Source organism: Hylobates moloch, unplaced genomic scaffold (genome assembly GCF_009828535.3).
Source record: "Hylobates moloch isolate HMO894 unplaced genomic scaffold, HMol_V3 SCAFFOLD_21, whole genome shotgun sequence".
Taxonomy (NCBI): Eukaryota; Metazoa; Chordata; class Mammalia; order Primates; family Hylobatidae; genus Hylobates; species Hylobates moloch.
Genome location: NW_026652296.1, coordinates 55222027 through 55242161, shown reverse-complemented (window position 1 = coordinate 55242161; position 20135 = coordinate 55222027). Strand labels below are relative to the sequence as shown.

At 38.9% G+C, this 20135-nt stretch overlaps 1 protein-coding gene across 3 annotated transcripts in view; it reads left to right on the top strand.

Moving 5' to 3' along the window:
* MCM8 (minichromosome maintenance 8 homologous recombination repair factor) overlaps positions 1-19447 on the top strand; it is a 48290-nt gene extending 28843 nt beyond the window's left edge. For 2 of the 3 annotated variants that reach the window (XM_032142097.2, XM_032142100.2), the window contains 6 exons: positions 3003-3198; positions 4805-5024; positions 5946-6155; positions 7293-7369; positions 13764-13953; positions 14551-19447. In XM_032142097.2, coding sequence (XP_031997988.1) covers positions 3003-3198; positions 4805-5024; positions 5946-6155; positions 7293-7369; positions 13764-13953; positions 14551-14643 — 986 coding nt within the window. In that variant the 3' untranslated portion in view covers positions 14644-19447. The remainder of the gene's footprint in view (positions 1-3002; positions 3199-4804; positions 5025-5945; positions 6156-7292; positions 7370-13763; positions 13954-14550) is intronic. The other variant, XR_009211484.1, reaches the window with a different exon arrangement.
* The last annotated feature ends 688 nt before the right edge of the window (positions 19448-20135 follow it).

The window sequence follows — 20135 nt, the reverse complement described above, 5'->3', positions numbered from 1 at the left end:
GCTGTTCCATTTGCCTGGAATGTTCTTACCCCATATAGAGCTGCAAAGGCTTGTTTTCTTTCCACCTTCATGTTTTGCTCAGCTGTGTCCTGATCCCAGTGAGGTCTTCCCCAAATACTGTATTTTCACTTACAACCTCCCCTGCCCCTGCTGCCACCTTAACAGACCTGATTTTCCTTACCCTAATCTACTTTTTCCTTCCATAGCACTTTTCACCTCCTATATTGTTTACTTTTTTTATTGCCTACCCCCTCATTGGCTGAGTAGAACATAAGCTTCACAAGAGCAGGGAATTTTGTCTTTTCAGTGCCATACTCGGCCTGCCTAGAACATAGTACTGGTATATAGAAGGCATTCAGTTTATTGAATTTATAAATTTATTGCATTTATATCCAGTAAATATTTGCTGAATAAATAAATACCAAAAACATGTATCTGGTTATTATATAGCTCATCAGAAGTGAGAATATTTTTGCTAAGTTACCAGGTAAAATATAGTAATAAAAAGATGATACTCATGAAACCATGAAACTTTTCATTAACTAGAAGTAGAAGGTGATTTGGAGGTTTTTAAAAAAAATTTTAATGCGAGCACTTTGGGAGGCCAAGGCGGGCAGAGCACTTGAGACCAGCCTGGCCAACATGGCAAAACCCCGTCTCTACTAAAAATACAAAAAATTAGCCGGGTGAGGTGGCGCATGCCTGTAATCCCTGCTGCTCAGGTGGCTAAGGCACAAGAATTGCTTGAACCAAGGAGATGGAGGTTGCAGTGAGACATGATGGTGCCACTATACTCCAGCATGGGTAACAGAACGAAACTCTGTCTCTCAAAAAAAAAAAAAAAAAAAATTCAAAGTTTATGTTTTATGCTTTAAAACAAGGGGTCATTAAACTTTGGTCCATAGGTCAAACCAGTCAGCAGCCTGTTTTAGTACAGTCCACAAGCTAAAACTGGCTTATATATTTTTAAAAGACTGTAAAGTACAGACAAACAGAAAAGCCCAAGAATATGTAAGGTTGTGCATGGCCTGTGAAACTTAAAATATGTACTTCTGCACCTCTGCAGAAAAGGCTTGCCAGCTCCTGTTTTACACTTTGAAAAGTGACAGCCAAAGTAGGAAGTAGCTTGACTTTGTTCCTACCCCATCCCCATCCCTGAGGAACTGTATTAGCAATCTTGATAATTTCCAGTAATACCATGAATCCAGAGAGGTATAGGCAGACAGAGCAATAGGCAGCCCAGGAAAAGGTGGAGATAAAGCCTATGAGTGTACCACTGCTAGGATCTTAGCACAGGCAGGGAAGGCTCACCGTGTCCCAGAGCTCCACATTGAACAGCAGGAACAGGCTAATGCACTGGGATCCCCTGCCATGAATATGGGACACATTCCTAACAGCGGGGGGTGAACCGTCTGAAGAGAGATCAGCAAGAAAGGTGGCACAAAGTTCAACGAAGCCCCCCTTGCTTCCCCCTCCTAAATCATTAGGTTACCCAAAAGTGCAAACTAGCTGGAAAGGAAAAAATGGGTCAAAATTACATTGGGAAAAGAGTATTGACAAGAATTCATGTATACTGTGTCGGAAAAAATAGTTCTGGACAGAACAGCCATTATACATGAGCAAGATAAAGAGAGAGCATAACAGCTATGAAGAAATAACGTAGGAAGAAAGACATTTAATATGCCCAGTAAAAGACCTCATTCTAGACAAAATTGTAATCTAAAGAACAAATGAAAATTTTCCATGAGTGTTTCATGTTTGACAAGAACATAAATTTAATGAAATAGCTCAAAACAAAAAGACGTAAAGATATGAGAGACAAATTGACGACTAGCAATGTTATTAAACTAATACATAAAATTGACACTGCCGAATGAGAAATTATAAAGAGGAAAGGCTTGAGATAATCACAGTGAATGCAAAAGAACAAAGCTTAACACAATTAGAGGGGAAGTAACAGAGATAGAGAACAAAGGAAATTCAACATAATTGGTTCCATGAAGTAGAAAACCCAAACATGAAACCAGAAATGGATTCAAGGATAGAAGAAAATCTGTTGAGATAAACTAAAGGCACTGTACGTACCAGGAATGTCATGTCTATTGCATAAGTTACTGGGGACTCTCTAACATCACCTTGTAATATTTGTCTTCCCTGCTCCCCATACCAGTTAGGTTAGCAGCTAGGGGTCAAAAAGACTAATCAGCAGTTATTTTCCATATACTCCTCTGTGCTAGCAAGGCTTACTTGGATATAGAGTAGATACGGAGGGGTTTAACCACAGCAAAGCCCTTCAGATGTCACCCCCAGATACTAACCTAACCGGTATGGGGAGAAAGGAAGACAAATGTTACAAGGTAATGTTAGAGAATCTCCAATAACTTAGGCAATAGACATGACATTCCTGGTACATATAGTGCCTTTAGTTAGTGGTGGTGCATTGTATTATGTTTAAAGAGGTTAAGTGATTTCCCTATAAGTGCATACAAGTGTATAGTCAATACCTAGTATAGGTTTTGAAATATACTTATTAAACATAATAAACATATCTGTATCGAGGTATACTTATTAAATTGTGTGTGTGTGTGTGTATATAACATCTCACGTGTTTGAATTTAAGTCCTTAAGCATTTTGAGGGTTACTCTTACCTCTTCATTTTTGTAATCCTCACAACATAGTGCCTTGCGTATGAAAAATGCTAGAGGAATAACTATTACACAAAACTTAGTTAAATAAGACAAATGTATTAACTTGCTGCGAAACAAACAGTAATTCTCCATTATATGACATTTTATAATTTTAACTGCTGAAACAAATGGAAATAATTATTGTGAAACAATTTCTGCGAAACAAACAGTAATTCTCCATTATATGACATTTTATAATTTTAACTGCTGAAACAAATGGAAATAATTATTGTGAAACAATTTCTATCCTATAAAATTTGGAACACGACCAAAGAAAAAAATGTTTTTTCTGCATTATTCTACTTTGATTGTAGGTATTTGTGGAATTGATGAATTTGATAAGATGGGGAGTCAACATCAAGCCTTGTTGGAAGCCATGGAGCAGCAAAGTATTAGTCTTGCTAAGGCTGGTGTGGTTTGTAGCCTTCCTGCAAGAACTTCCATTATTGCTGCTGCAAATCCAGTTGGAGGACATTACAATAAAGCCAAAACAGTTTCTGAGAATTTAAAGTAAGTCTCTTCAAATATTTATACCTTTAATATATTGAATCACTCTAATTCAATAAGAAAAAGAAATGGTTCACAGAACTACATGGGAAATACATGGATAGTTCACAGAAGTTACAAATGTCCAATAAATGCACAAAAATGTGCTTAAACACTGCAAAATAAAACAATGAAGTACCAGCGAGATCCACCAGATTGGCAAACATTTTAAATATGAATCATTTTTGGCAAAGTAGTGTGGAAATGGTTTCTCACTGGCTGGGCGGGTGGCTCACGCCTGTAATCTCAGCACTTTGGGAGGCTGAGGCGGGTGGATCACCTGAAGTCAGGAGTTCGAGACCAGCATGGCCAACATGGCAAAACCCTGTCTCTAGTAAAAATACAAAAATTAGCCAGGCGTGATGGCAGCCGCCTGTAATCTCAGCTACTTGGGAGGCTGAGGCAGGAGAATTGCTTGAACCTGGGAGGTGGAGGTTGCAGTGGGCCGAGATTGTGCCACCACACTCCAGCCTGGGTGACAGAGTGAGACTCCATGTCAAAAAAAGAAAAGAAATTGTTTCTCACATACACAATTTATTATTTTGTAGGACCCCTTGGTGTGTTAATCACAATTCTAAATGCACATTCTGTTTGTTATAGCCACTCCACTTTCAGGACTACTGTTCACAGAAATAGTCATACAAGTGCACAATGATAGGTTTATAGCATTGGTATTGCAGCATTATTGCTGCCAAAAATTGGAAACACCTTAAAACTGCAATAAGACTGTAGTGATTATGAGAACAGAAGTGGCTTTGTATGTACTAATGGGGGAACATGGCTGTGCTGTACTATTAAGTGAGAAGAGCACATTGACAAACTTAAATATGTGGTATGATCCTGCTTTTTCAAAAACAATGTTTATATCTGTATGTATGCTTTCTCTTCTAATTCATTCTGTACAGCTTGGACAAAATGTGTGGAAAAGGAAAAATATATTTAAGTGATACAGAAGTGAAAAAAAGACAAAAGAGTGCCTCCTGAAAAGTTAAAGCCTTAAGCCTAATGGGGGTGGAGTTAATTTCCTATTGTTTAACAATGTATCAATATAGAAACAGTCTGATACATAGCGAAATACACAATTTGTACTTGGAGATTTAGGGTATTTACCACCACCACCAAAAAAGTCAACCTGTAGTAGTTTTTCTTTAGTAAAATGACAAAGTGCTATATTAGAAAACTCAGAAAGATCTATTGAACAAAAATCCAGCAGACTTGGATTCTGTTTGTTAATGGTATCATGAACAAAATACTGAACTAGCTAACCTCTGATATGTCATGTAGCAGTATTGCCAATTAGTGATAATAGGACATGAAGAATTCAGTGGGTTTGGTGGTGTGAGAAAGAGCCATGTCCTCAACCTACCCAGGGTAGATACATGTAATTCTTGTGCCTATGTTGTAGTGGTTGGATATATCGAATCCAAGAAGCTATTTGCTTATTTCTTTAACCTGAATCTTGGTTTTTCAAGTTCTGCATGGAACTTGAGTAGTAAACAAGTGAGTAAACAGTTTTCTAGTTTTCCTTTTGATTCCAATCATTGTTTCTTCTTTCTTTCATGCTTCGTAGAATGGGGAGTGCACTACTATCCAGATTTGATTTGGTCTTTATCCTGTTAGATACTCCAAATGAGCATCATGATCACTTACTCTCTGAACATGTGATTGCAATAAGAGCTGGAAAGCAGAGAACCATTAGCAGTGCCACAGTAGCTCGTATGAATAGTCAAGATTCAAATACTTCGGTACTTGAAGTAGTTTCTGAGAAACCATTATCAGAAAGACTAAAGGTATAAATGTTTCTTCTGCTTATTCAGTTTGGTTCTGTTTGAATGTCAAAGTTCAGTGTGTGGCTTATTGTAGAGCAGTAGGATATACATTTTTTTACCAGAACTTTTTAATATTTCAATACTAGAGTTTATGTAAACTTCATTTGAAATAATCTAAGTCGGCCTGGCGCGGTGGCTCATGCCTGTAATCCCAGCACTTTGGGAGGCCGAGGCAGGCGGATCTTGAGGTCAAGAGATCGAGACCATCCTGGCCAACATGATGAAACCTCATCTCTACTAAAAATACAAAAATTAGCTGGGCGTGGTGGCGTGTGCCTGTAATCCCAGCTACTCGGGAGGCTGAGGCAGGAGAATTGCTTGAACCTGGGAGGCAGAGGTTGCAGTGAGCTGAGATCGTACCACTGCACTCCAGCCTGAGTGACAGAGCGAGACTCCGTCTCAAAAAAAAAAAAAAAAAAAGGAATCTAAGTCAGCTAAGATGAGAGCTACAGATAAAGTGTTTGGTTGATTTGGAGAGTCTTTTAGAATTGTATATGTATCTAAACAAGTTATTTATTTATTCTGAGATGTAGTCTCACCCTGTCGCCCAGGCTGGAGTGCAGTGGTGTGATCTTGGCTCACTGCAACCTCCGTCTCCTGGGTTCAAGCGATTCTTCTGCCTCAGTCTCCCAAGTAGCTGGGACTCCAGGCGCGTGCCACCATGCCCGGCTAATTTTTGTATTTTTAGTAGAGATGGGGTTTTGCTGTGTTGGCCAGGCTGGTCTTGAACTCCTGACCTCAGGTGATGTGTCCTCCTTGGCCTTCCAAAGTGCAGGGATTACAGGTGTGAGCCACTGCACCTGGCCTAAACAAGTTATTTTAGCAGAAAGATTTTATTTGCTACTTATCTTTGTTATCTTGGGCCTTTTAATCCTGCTTCAGGTGGTTCCTGGAGAAACAATAGATCCCATTCCCCACCAGCTATTGAGAAAGTACATTGGCTATGCTCGGCAGTATGTGTACCCAAGGCTATCCACAGAAGCTGCTCAAGTTCTTCAAGATTTTTACCTTGAGCTCCGGAAACAGAGCCAGAGGTTAAATAGCTCACCAATCACTACCAGGCAGCTGGAATCTTTGATTCGTCTGACAGAGGTTTGTTTCTTTTTATGGTCATGCTTTTTTGGCTTAAAGGGGAAGGGTGTGCCTTGACTTCTCTTTTGAAGTATTTTCTGCATAATTGACTCCGTTTTTCTTTCTGTTGAGAGACATTAGAAATGGACGGATGAAAGTTATTTAAAAGATTTTGTCATGTCTATAACATACCAAAGTATAGCTACTTCTTTCTAGTCACAGAATCAATTAGTTAGCATGCAACTTTTCTTTTGTTTTTCTTTGACTGACTCTTAGGAGACTCCTGGAATGTCTGAAAAGTGGTTAGGTTAACTAGGAGTCTGAGATCCCAAGTTGAGTATATGGGAACATGGAATGTGTCAGGATCTTGAGTATTTTATTTTTTTACATGACAGGTCCACAAGGATAGTGCCTGTGTTTTTAACAGCAGTAATATCTATTCACAGTTTGAAATACTAAGAGAACTCTGGCAGTAAAAATTAGCTAGCTCAGAGTTTGGGCTTTTTGCTCCTAATTAATTATTCTTTGTTGTTTTACCATATTGGTTAGGTATGATTTCCTAAAAGTAAAAGGCAAGGGAAAACCAAGTGTATTTCATCATCAAATCTCCTGAAATGAACACTCAGAAAGATACGTTAATAAGTAAAAATGAGTTTTATCCTTCTTTTAAATGAGTTGTAATTTTCATAGTCGTGGTTTCAGAGATTTTTTTTGTTTGTTTGCCCTGAGTCAGGGACTCCCTCTGTCACCTAGGCTGGAGTTCAGTGGCATGATCAAGGCTCATTGCAGCCTCTCCTCCCAGGCTCAAGGGACCCTCCCACCTCAGCCTCCCAAGTAGCTGGGACTACAGGCATACACCACCGCACCCAGCTAATTTTAAAATTTTTTTGTAGAGACGGGTCCTCACTTTGTTGCCCAGGCTGGTCTCGAGCTCCTGGGCTCAAGTGATCCTCCCACCTCGGCCTCCCAAAGTGCTGGGATTATAGGCGTGAGCCACCACCGCCAGCCCAGAGAATTATTTTCATATTTTGACTTTTGATGTTATAACCTTCATCGCCTAAATGTCAGTTTTTGTGTAAAATGAGTAAATGAAGTAAAACTTATACTATGGTACATATATTCATCTTTTGTCATCTGAAAATGTGTTTTCTTTTAAAGGCACGAGCAAGGTTGGAATTGAGAGAGGAAGCAACCAAAGAAGATGCTGAGGATATAGTGGAAATTATGAAATATAGGTAAGATAAAAATTTCAAATTGTTTTAAATGAAATACCAGTTATCTTCCCATCTCAAATTAGGTAATAGGCCATTGGGTCACTTATTTTCCTCCTGAACAGAGTATTGTTTCTTAGTTTAACATATTTCTCAGTGTGTAAATAATCTTTACATTAAAAACTTTTTTTGAATGAGTAATACATTTAGATAGTGCTAAAATCAGTTCCAAAACCTATTGGAGAAAAGCTAGCTCCCGTGCTATTTACCACCTACTCGCCCTTCACCCAGACACCCATTGCTTTTCCATAAATAGTCTACTGTTTACACTCTTCTGTACCAGTTTTGAATTTTAACAATATATCCAGAGATCTTACTAGAGACTCTTTTTTTATAGCTCCAGAGTATTCTATTGTGTGGAGATACTATATAGTATATTTGATCAGTCCCCTATTGACACATGAATATTTTCCATTCTTGTGCTTTTAAATAATGCTACAATGAGTAATGTTCCATGTAAGATACTTCATATGTGGGTAAGTTGTACACCTACATGATAAATTCTCAGAAGTGATATTTCTGGGTTCAACAGTAAATACTATAGGTTTTTGATAAATATTGCTAAATTGTATCCTTTGCATTTCATATCATTTAGTAGATAATGATTCCTAGAAGGTAGAAAAGAAAAATTAATTGAGCATATATGTTTACCTTAGACATAGATTTTTAAAAATCAGTAATATTATTTTAGGTAGGTTTTTTATTCCAGCTAAAAAAATTTTTTTAATAGGTCCATACTTCCATAAGCTTCAAAATTCCAAAGTTCAAAAAGTATGGGCCGGGCATGGTGGCTCACACCTGTAATCCCAGCACTTAGGGAGGCCAAGGCAAGTGGATCACCTGAGGCCAGGAGTTCGAGACCAGCCTGGGCTACATGGTGAAACCCCGTCGCTACTAAAGATACAAAAAATTAGCCGGGTGTGGTGGCAAGCGCCCGTAATCCCAGTTACTTGGGAGGCTGAGGCAGGAGAATTGCTTGAACCTGGGAGGCGGAGGTTGCAGTGAGCTGAGATTGTGCCACTGTACTCCAGCCTGGGCGACAGAGCAAGACTCTGTCTCAAAAAAAAAAAAAAGTATATAGTGGAAAAAGTTTCCTCCTACTCTGCTTAATAGCTACCCGTTCTTCCTGCTAGCCAGTGGCATTTATTAGCAGTTTTTTTTGTGACTACGTATCTATATATTCTTTTTTCTCCTTTGTAGACAAATGGTTAACTATAACAACATACCATATACATACTATACCTTCCTTTTTTCATTTAAAATGCATTTTTAATATCCTCTTATAGCAATGAAAATACATATCTGTTAGGAATCTACTTTTCCAAGACCAAAAAATATATTGAAGATGAAATTATTTATCTTATTTTGTTAAGTAATTTCTAATTCTTCTAAGGTAGATGAATTCTTTTGTCCTAGTAGCTGCTGATTCTGAGGCTTGCATGGTGTCAGAACCGGGTGGTTTTGCCCAGCTCTTCCCCTTTGGCTGTGAATAAAAGTGCAGCATAGCTGGAAGAGCAAGGGCTTTGGAGTCCAGCCTGGAGCTGCCATGGCAAATTACACACTGCTTCTCAGTCTCCTCTGGTGTAAAGCGTACCACAAAAGATTGTGCTCTGAGGTGTCATGCAGTTATGCTCTATAAAGAGGACACTCAATAAACACTGTTTACTATCAATAGTGCAAGTCTATCTTTTTTTTTTTTTTTTTTTTGAGACAGAGCCAGACTGTGTCTCCCAGGCTAGAATGCAGTAGTGTGATGTTGGCTCACTGCAGCCTGCACCTCCTGGGTTCAAGCAATTCTCCTGCCTGAGCCTCCCAAGTAGCTGGGACTACAGGTGCATGCCACCACACCTGGCTAATTTTTGTATTTTTAGTAGAGACGGGGTTTCACCATGTTGGCCAGGATGGTCTCAAACTCCTGGCCTTAAGTGATCTGCCTGCCTTGGCCTCCCAAAGTACTGGGATTACAGGCGTGAGCCACCACGCCTGGCCTGATAGTGCAAGTTTTGTTGATACTCAGATGAGGCTGAGCAGATCCCCTTTTCTCTGAGTTATACCATAAACCGAAGGCCTCAAAAACTGGCAGATCTCACCCTAGATAAGAAGTTTCCAAAATTACCCTTTTCAAAGAATTTTTATGGTCTAGTCCTCAGTGCTGTCCATCTAAATCGTGCAGAGTATGTCTTAGCTGCAGATCCTTTTCTTCTTGTCTTTTTCCTCATAGGGAGACACTTTACCTAGTTGTCTCTTTGTCCCCAGCCTGGTACTGGCCCATCCCAGGAGGCTGCTGTCTTCTTTCTGCTGCCTTTGGAAGTATGCATATAGGTAGAAGGGCACCCACATCACCTCCTGAAGGTGCAATAATCTGCAGCTTGTTTCCTGCCCTTATAGGGAGTCCATGGAAGAAGAGAAACCTTTCTCAATTCAGTCTGAGTTTGTAAGCAACAGTGAGGTTCTACTGGCTGTCTTTGAAAGCTTTAAAGATTCTAGAATTGACAGCTCTTAATTTTTTTTTTTTTTTTTTTTTGAGACAGAGTCTCGCTCTGTCACCCAGGCTGGAGTGCAGTGGCGCGATCTCGGCTCACTGCAAGCTCCGCCTCCCGGGTTCATGCCATTCTCCTGCCTCAGCCTCTCCGAGTAGCTGGGACTACAGGCGCCCGCCACCACGCCCGGCTAATTTTTTTTGTATTTTTAGTAGAGACGGGGTTTCACCGTGGTCTCGATCTCCTGACCTCGTGATCCGCCTGCCTCGGCCTCCCAAAGTGCTGGGATTACAAGCGTGAGCCACCGCGCCCGGCACAGCTCTTAATTTTTTATTGGTGGCACCAAAGTAACTGCCTCATAATAAGAAAAATTAATAATTATTGACTCCCAACCCTTTCAGCTAATTTCTAACAACTTACCTTCTGTGTCTAAGTATCTTATTGGTATGGCATCACACAGTGCTTTTTTTTTGCTTTTTTTTTTTAGAGTCTCGCTCTGTCATCCAGGCTGGAGAGTATAAGTGGCGTGATCTCGGCTCACTGCAACCTCTGCCTCCTGGGTTCAAGCGATTCTCCTGCCTCAGCCTCTTGAGTAGCTGGGATTACAGGCACCTGCCACCACGCCCAGCTAATTTTTTTGTATTTTTAGTAGATACGGGGTTTCGCCAAGTTGGCCAGGCTGGTCTTGAACTCCTGACCTCAGGAGATCTGCCCACCTTGGCCTCTCAAAGTGCTGGGATTACAGGCGGGAGCCACTGCGCCTGACATCACACAGTGCTTGACCCGTCAATTTTCTCTCTTTTTGTGATTCAGTACTAGGGTTTGAGGGAACTTGTAGCTGAAAATTTTACCAACCTGGCTTTAGTCCCTCTCCAGTTGATCTCATTATGTTGGAGACCCTCCCGTTGCCATTTATAAGCAACCAGATAGTCTAGGAATTTACTAGACTTTCTCATACAACTTGCTGCTGGGGGCATGGTGTGCTAGCATATGAAGTAAGAGAATGGCCACAAAATATAGTTGTCTGCCTGACTTCTTGTGGGTGTGGCTTTCTGAGAGACCAGACTAGAGACTGACCTAGCAGAGATATTTTTTCCCATTAGGAAAGTAAGTCACAACCCAACCAAAATTTCAGAATTTTTTTTATTTTAACTTTTTTTCCTGTAACAAAAACAAAGACCAAAAATAGGCACTTCATATTTAACGATGATAAGTTGCCTATTGACTTACAGTCTAGAATGTGTGCATCTTGCTTTCTCTGCATCCTGCACTTGAACACTCCACCTTTGGGAGTGTGGCTGAGATTCCCACTCCTGATTTCTTTTTCCTTTTAATTACTTCTGGCCCTCTGGGTCTTCTGGTGCCTGGCTCTCCTGAATGTCACATGTTTCTACTTTGTAGACTGTTCGTCTGTCAAGCAAATTAAGGGGTACACTACCCTGCTCCTTTTCTCTTTTAACCTGTAACATTCTTCTTTTGAGGCTTTACCATTGCTCAGTTTCTGCAGGCCTTAGACCACAGATGTCACCTCAACTGTCTAGTGTTTCTCCACAATAAATTCACTGGTCTGTGGACACGGTAGATTAGTTCTCCTATCTGAGCATCATACTTAAGCAGAGTAAATTAGGCTATAATTACCTTTTCAGTAAAAATGCTATATTGCCTATTTATGGTTGGCTTATACTTGGTATAAGATTTATCTGCATGTCTGAATACTTATGTTGGACAGCGTTTGCATGTGCTTTCCTGTCCAAGAGGAACTCTTAAGTGTTGTCTCGTGGAACTCTGTATTCATACTGCTTCCCAGAGTTGCTTTGGTGGCAAATTTGAACAAGTTTCAGATCAGTTTACATCTGGGCCCCTGAAAAAAAGAGGTCTTACTATTAAGTGTAAACAGTACCCACATGACATTACCAGATTGTTTCCCTGAATTGTCTCAGTATGTTTACTGGCATTCATAAAAATGTTCAGGAAAAATAGTTTGATTGGAATTACCTGACACTGCGTTCATGGCAGAGATCAAGATCCAGTGAAACACAATGAAATTAGATTATGAGTTATCTGTTTGTTATGCTCAATGTGCATTCTGTCCTTAGTTTATGAGAGCAGGGACCTTATCTGACTCATTTACCAGTATATTCCCAGGGCCCAGAATCATGCCTGCCATAAAGTAGGCCCTCAATAAATGTCCTGCACTGATGGTAAAGTTGACCTTAGTAATCATTCATTCATTCATTCATTAAATCTTCCCTTTCAGAGTTTTCATCTCTTCAGCTTTGTTCAATCTTTGCCCTTAATGTGGTTTTAAACCTTTTAAGATTACATTTTAACTGGGAAGCCGACAGTTGAATAAGAAAATTCTTAAACAGTGACATAGCTTGTCTGAGTTACCAGAGCACTTAGCTATATTTTAAAAACTAAATGCTTATATTTAGTAGACAGTTCACATAAGCTTTCTCCTAAAATTGAAAATATACAAGGTAGCAGAAGAGAACAGAGCCACCTTCAAAGGTGAGAGATCATTGTTTTTTTCTATTTCAGGAAACTAGCTCAAATATTTTACATAGCTTTTTAAAATCTGAAGCAGTGTAGCAGATTCAAATCTGAGGTATGCCACTTACTAGTTGTGTAACTTCTGACAAGTCACTTTAATGTTATAGGTTGGTGCTAAAGTAGTTGCAGTTTTTGCCATAAGAAAAACAGTTTCAAAAACCATTATTACTCTTGCACCAACCTAATAAGAATGTTTTTTCGTCCGTAAAATGGGAATAAGAATAGTTCCTAAATCACAGGGTTGCTGGGAGGATTAAGTGGGATAGCCTATGGTAAATAAATATAATTAAGATAAATGTGACCTATTATTATTAACTGAAAGCATTTTTAACAACTTTCTCATGAGAAACAATCATATGGGAGGTTTGTCATAAAAGAGATTATGCTGTATTTCAGAGGAAAACAGTTACCATCTTACTATCATTTTTAATAGTCTTATTTGAATGACTCATTCCTATTTGTATAATGTAGGCTTTTAACTATTCAAGGAACAAAAGGAAGCTTTATTGTTTATAACCCATTAAAATCATTCCTGCAGCTCATTAAGGGAAGGGATTATACCTGTTTTGTTCACCACTATAAGCCTGTTGCCCAGCAGGTGACCAGTATATATTTGACTATTAATTCCTGATTAAATAACAGTTTTACCAATTAATCTGGCTGTGAAATATAGCTGTCCCATTGTTCAAGCAGGGAATCAGCAATAGAGTTGGATTAAACAGGATGGTTAATTGTGTTTCTAACTGGTGTTCTCAGACTTTAGCTAAAATTCACTATCAAGTACATATTTCTTTCCTTGGAGATATTGTGAAAATAAGAGAAAGCAGAAGAAGTGTGGCAGTAATAGGTGCATCCTTTAATATCTAACCATTATCACTGCAACTCACCATAACCTTTCTAGTTCGTTCCTAGAGTATTTTAAATACCGTTTATTTAAAATACTGGTACAGCCAGATGCTGTTCCAGGAGATAGGACACATTTTTATTCAGTAAAGTCTAGATTTATTATATTTAGAATTTCTTTTCTTCGTGAATCAAAAAGAATGTCCCAGGTATTTATATTGTAGTTTATCAATTTTGTGTTTTTATGCATCTCTCTCTTCAAATTTAGAAGTTTCTTAAAAGTGGTAACTATGTCCAAAATATTTTTATTCCTTATCAATCCATATCATAGTGAATTTCAGAGTGGCCACTCAATAAACACATGTTGAAATGTTTGCTAAGTGAGCCTTGTGGCTACTTCCAAATTTTTCTTCTGTAACCTGAAAGCCCAGGACAATTTCTATGGCAGTGCCACATTGGGTAATTTTTTCTTCCTTTTTAAGCATGCTAGGAACTTACTCTGATGAATTTGGGAACCTAGATTTTGAGCGATCCCAGCATGGTTCTGGAATGAGCAACAGGTCAACAGCAAAAAGATTTATTTCTGTTCTCAACAACGTTGCTGAAAGAACTTATAATAATATATTTCAATTTCATCAACTTCGGCAGATTGCCAAAGAACTAAACATTCAGGTATGTTAAATGAGTTAATCTCTTTTGTAATAATTTCAGGAGGTCCTTATTAATATATAGTAAAACAGAAACAGTTTTTACTTATTTAAAATTCATACCTGCTTCTCAAAGGCTTTTCAGCATCTTGATAGTCAGAGGGAAACATTGTAATAAGACACAGTCTCTGTTTTTCTGACAGTCTCTTGTGGATATGTCATTTTAACATCTTTTAACCTCAGTTCCCTCATCTGTTAAATGGACATGATTATACCTGCTATTCCTACTTCAAAGTTCTCGTGAAAATCAATGTAATAGCACTTCAAACGTGCTATTACACATTATGGAAAATTAACTTCTTAATTTCAAAAGTTAGTTTGATTTGTTTTTCAGCTAACCTAAAACATAAAATATTCTCTGCCTGTTGGAACTTTTATTTTTTGTTTATTTAGGCATTATATAATCCAGAGCTCAAATATAGGCAGTTTGCTCTGTAAGAAGTAAAAATAATTTTATTTGGCCAAGAAACTTTACAGTTACATATTATTGTTTGAGAGATTTATTTTAAAAGTAATATTTTGACATGTTACTTAATGGGCTAAACCTTTTGTTTTCTTCCAGGTTGCTGATTTTGAAAACTTTATTGGATCACTAAATGACCAGGGTTACCTCTTGAAAAAAGGCCCAAAAGTTTACCAGCTTCAAACTATGTAAAAGGACTTCACCAAGTTAGGGCCTCCTGGGTTTATTAGCAGATTAAAGCCATCTCAGTGAAGATATGTGCGCATGCACAGACAGACACACATACACACACACACACACTCAAATATTATTCTCTGAAAAATGATGTCCCAAGAGTATTATAGGAAAAAAGCATTAAATATAATAAACTAATTTAAGGAGTGATAAAGTCTCCAGATGCAGTAGCTCACACTGTAATCACAGCGACTCAGGAGGCTGAGGTGAGAGGATTGCTTGAGGCCGGGGTTCGAGACCAACCTTGGGCAACCTAGCAAGACCCCATTTCTTAAAAAAAAAAAAAAAAAAAAAAATTTAAACTTAGCTGGGTGTGGTGGCACATGCCTGTAGTCTCAGCTACTTGTGAGGCTGAGGCAGGAGGATTATCTGAGCCCAGGAGTTTGAGGTTACAGTGAGCCACAATCACACCGTTCACTGCACTCCAGCCTGGGCAATAGAGTAACTTTTGACTCAAAAAAATAAAAAAAAAATTGTAGTGGTAGCCATGTGTTAGTTGTTAAATAAATTCTCCAAAAGGCTAAAAGTAAATTACTTATAAATTTTTTATAGTTATATTTTTGACCTGCCTTTTATATGTATGAATATTTCATAGTTTTGCATATCAAATGTAGGCATTCAGACAAATACATAAACCAATGAACATATTACATATTCTATGTTCCAATAAAACTTTATTTATGGACACTAAAATTTGAATTTCATAAAATTTTCCCATGTCAAGAATACAAAATACTCGATTTTTGTTTTTAGCCATTTAATAATAGGCCTCATTTATTCCACAGGCTGTAGTTTGTAGAGTCTTGCTTGCAAACAATAGAAACAGACTGATTAAGCAGGAGGAGTTTTTTGAAAGAATTTTGGTTAGCTCACAGAATTACTAGAAGGCAGGTGAACCAGGAGGGTAAGCTCCCAGCAGCAATTTGTAAAACCATGCCTTAGAACTGGACTAAGGAAGAAGCTGCTGACACTCTACTGCCACACAGGGCGCTGGAAGAAAGTGCTACTGCCCCCCATGCCCCACCTTTGCCACTTCTGCAGCAGTAATAGGTAGAAGAATGCCCCCACCCACACCAGAACAGCAACAAAAGGATTCCCCATGAGGCGCCTCCCTAAGTTGCTGAATTCAAAAAAGAAGTCGCATACAAAGACATCTGATTGAAAAAGGGTATGTTATATGCCCCTTTCATAGGCTGCTAGGGAGTTTTCCTGGTTCTACTTTTGGGTGGTGGGATCAATAAGACCAGAATTTCTCATATGTTGTGAGAGGATTCAAATGTTACAGGGTTGCCAGCCAAACTGTCAATCACGTGTAAATCCAACAAACACTTTGTAACATACAAGATCTCAGGAAATGTGAACCATTGTTGGAGAATCTACTAAAATACAGCTTCCAGCAAACCAGAAGATGAATGGAAAATGTAAATAAAAAGAACTGGCAGTGTATATCAGATGTTTAACTGTAGGACCAAAACTAAGATGTGGAGACTATTGCCATAGACCACAGTGTAAATTTTTTTTTTAAGTGAGGAAGGAAATATCAGGAATCAAAAGAGGGGCCAGGTGCAGTGGCTCACATCTATAATCCCAGAGCTTTGGGAGTTTGAGGTAAGGAGGATCACTTGAAGCCAGTTTTGAGGCCAGCCTGTGCAACACATTGAGACCCTATCTCTACAAAAAATAGATTAGCTGGGCATGGTGGTGCATGCCTATTGTCCTAGCTACTGTGGAGGCTGAAAAGTAGGAGGATCACTTGAGCCCAAGAGTTTGAGGTTACAGTGAGCTATGGTTATACCACTGCACTCCAGCCTGGGCAAGAGAGCAAGACCTTGTCTCTTAAAAAAAAGGAGAAAGTAGATAGTAGTATAAATATAGTGAAGTCTTTAAAAGCTAGGGGTTAAAAGATATTTAAAGCAAATAACTCAGGTGTGATGGCACGCACCTGTAGTCCCAGCTACTAGGGAGGCTGAGGCAGGAGAATCACTTGAACCCGGGAGGCAGAGGTTGCAGTGAGCCAAGATCGTACCACTGCACTCCAGCCTGGGCAACAGAGTGAGACTCTTTCTCCAAACTAAATAAATAAGAGATATTTAAAGCTGAAAAAAATATATTAATAGAATTTAAAACATTTCACAAAAGTCAACACATAAATAATATCAACCAAAATAAAGTGGTAGACACAAGAGGAAATGTACTAATTCATTGTTCAAAGAGGAAAATAAATCTCAAAGGTTACGGCTGTTATATAAATTTATTTTTAAAAAGACATAAACCTACATTTTCAGAATGAATTGTTCCATGTTTCCTTAGATTCTATATTTAGCATCCATTAATCACAGGGCCAAACTAACAACAAAAGTTGTTTAGCTTTCCCTTACAATCCAGCTTTTGTGGGTGTGCAGACATCACATTACAGTCCCTCCAACCACAAACCCCAACATACAGTATTTCACTTCCTGACCAATAGGGGGTGTCCCCACACCTTTCAACCACTGTAGCAACAAAGCTCTGGCCTAGGCTTTTCACTTGCTTCTTTACTGCCTGACTGACTTTGGTGTTTCCCCATGTGGCCTGGTGTGGCATGGCATGCCCTCTTGGGAGATGAAAGTAATCTTCCATAGGTAATTGTTTCTGTGTCACCACTGCTGATTAAAACAAATCCTAAGTACAAATGTTAGAACAGAAACGTGCAAAGCAAAAAAACATTACATCATGAAAGTTTCTTTTTCTTTCTCTCTTTTTTTTTTTGAGACAGTTTCGCTTTTTGCTCAGGCTGGAGTACAGTGGTGCGATCTCGGCTCACCGCAACCTCTGCCTCCTGGGTTCAAGCGTTTCTCCTGCCTCAGCCTCCCAAGTAGCTGGGATTATAGGCATGTGCCACCATGGCTAATTTTGTATTTTCAGTAGAGATGGGGTTTCTTCATGTTGGTCAGGCTGGTCTCTAACTCCCAACCTCAGGTGATCTGCCTGCCTCAGCCTCCCAAAAAGTGCGGAGATTACAGGCGTGAGCCATCATGCCCGGCTGAAAGTTTCTTTTTTAAGGGATGGTGGTCTTGCCATGTTGTCCAGGATGGACTTGAACTCCTCAGCTCAAGCAGTCCTCCCACCTCAGCCTCCTGAATAGCTGAGACTACAGGCATGCACCACTATGCCTGGCTGCAAGATGAAAATTTAAGAGATGGGGGTCTTGTTCTGTCGCCCAGGCTGGAGTGCAGTGACATGATCAAGTCTTGATCTCCTGGGCTCAAGCAATCCTCCCACCTCAGCCTCCTGAGTAGCTGGAACCACAGGAATGCAACACCATGCCCAGCTAATTTTGATTTTTAGTAGAGATGAGGTCTTCCTTTGTTGCCCAAGCTGTTCTCAAACTCCAGGGCTTCCTGAGTAGCTGAGACTACAGGTGTGAGCCACCATGCCCAGCCTTCTCTCTTTTCCAATATTGTGTTAAGTAAATTGTATTGGTGGTAATCAACTTGTTCATTTCATTTTTAGGATAGAGATATCAAGGTGAGAGTATAACTGAACCAGAAGAGGAATAAACACCACCCTGTGATTGATGGATCTTTATAGCTCCCCTTTGATAAAGAAGGGAAATATCATACTTACATTAACATGTTATAGTTGCTGTTGTTATACAGAAGAATATTAAACAATATTCGTATATTGTTTATGAATGCATTGAATGCATAAACAATGATATGGATATTGACTAGCCAAAGAGGTGGATAAATGTAGATAGAATGATACGGGGATTTGGAATTCAGTGTCCATTCTGTTTTCCTAGTGTGCCTTCCTATAATGCAGGGGCTGGAAGGTGAGAAAATAACCACATTTCCCAAATTCCCTTTGCAGGTAGATTTCCAGATGTGAATTGGGTTCCACTGATCAGATATCCATGTGTGAGATTTGGAAGGCAGAACTGAGGAGACAGCCATCTTCCTCTTGCTTGTGTTCTGGTGGCATGTGTGGTTGAGGAGACATTTAATTTCCCTGTAGCAGAATTCTTGCAGTCAGTTGTTGAGGCAAGTGGGCATGGTGGATGCAACTCTGATCTTCACCTTTCTCATTATTGTGGGGTAGCAGTGCCTCTGGCAAGCCAGACAGACCTGCAGTGTTTTTCTGGGAGTTAATTCTGGAGACCCAGTACGGAACCCACTCCTAGTCCTTGTGACAATATTGTAAGCATCCAGTTCCCTGTTTTACAGTCCTTTTAAATGTGGCTAGCTACAGTGGTTTGTGTTTCCTACAACTAATCACTCATACATCTGTATCTAAAGCACTCCACCTGGGTCATGTACTATACTTAAAATTATAAGGCAATATTAATTCACAAAACTACATACTCATTTTATTTAACCCTCAGAAGAACTAAAAACAAAAGCTATACCAGGCTTGCTCTAGAGCGTGGGCTTGGGAATGGAAAGGCAGAGTGCACCTACTGATTTCCATCATCAGTTTTTCTATACCATGGAGTTACTTAGCATGTGTATCTATAACACTGATAAAAATTAATAACAGGTTAAAATAAAAACTGAGCCAGATTCTGACATTTAAATCAGAATTATTCTTAGTACATAGACTTGCAAAGTCACTGAATAATTCCTTGGGACTGCAGACTCTTAGTCTTTGCTTCTAGAAATGTATAGTAATTTCAACACATCATATATATAGAGTATATATATATATATACACACTATATAGAGTATAGAGTGTATACTCTATAGAGTGTATATATACACTCTAGAGTATATATATACACTATATACTCTAAGTATACACTCTAGGGTATATATATATACTATAGAGTATACACTATATAGAGTATATTACATATACTATATACTCTATTATATATACTATATACACTAGAGTGTATATATATACTATATAGATATGTATAGAGTATATACTCTATACACTATATACTCTATAGCATATATATACTCTATAGAGTATACCATATAGCGTATATATACTACATACACTCTATATACACTCTATAGAGTATATATATATTCTCTTTCCATATATATATATAGTAATCAGCTTCCTCAGGTTGAAACATCTAGATATATTGAAAACACTGGATAGTCTGCAAACTCCTCTTCGTTAGAGAATGTATATTATCTTTAGTATTAAAATGACTCTTCTAAGTCCTGAGAAGCACCTCAGAACACTGCATTCACATGTTTGCTAGGCAGAATAGTACCCACCCTGCAAGACATCACATCCTAATGCCCAGAACCTGTGAATCTGTTAGGTTACATAGCAAAGGGAAATTAAGATTGCTAATCAGATAACCTTAAAATAGGGAGATTATCTTGGATTATCTGCATGGGTCCAATATAATTAGAAAGAAACTTTAAAGTGGAAGAGGGAAGCAGAAGAGAGCCAGAGGCAGATGCAACTACAGAAGAAGGCACAGATGCAGCATTGCTGGCTTTGCAGAT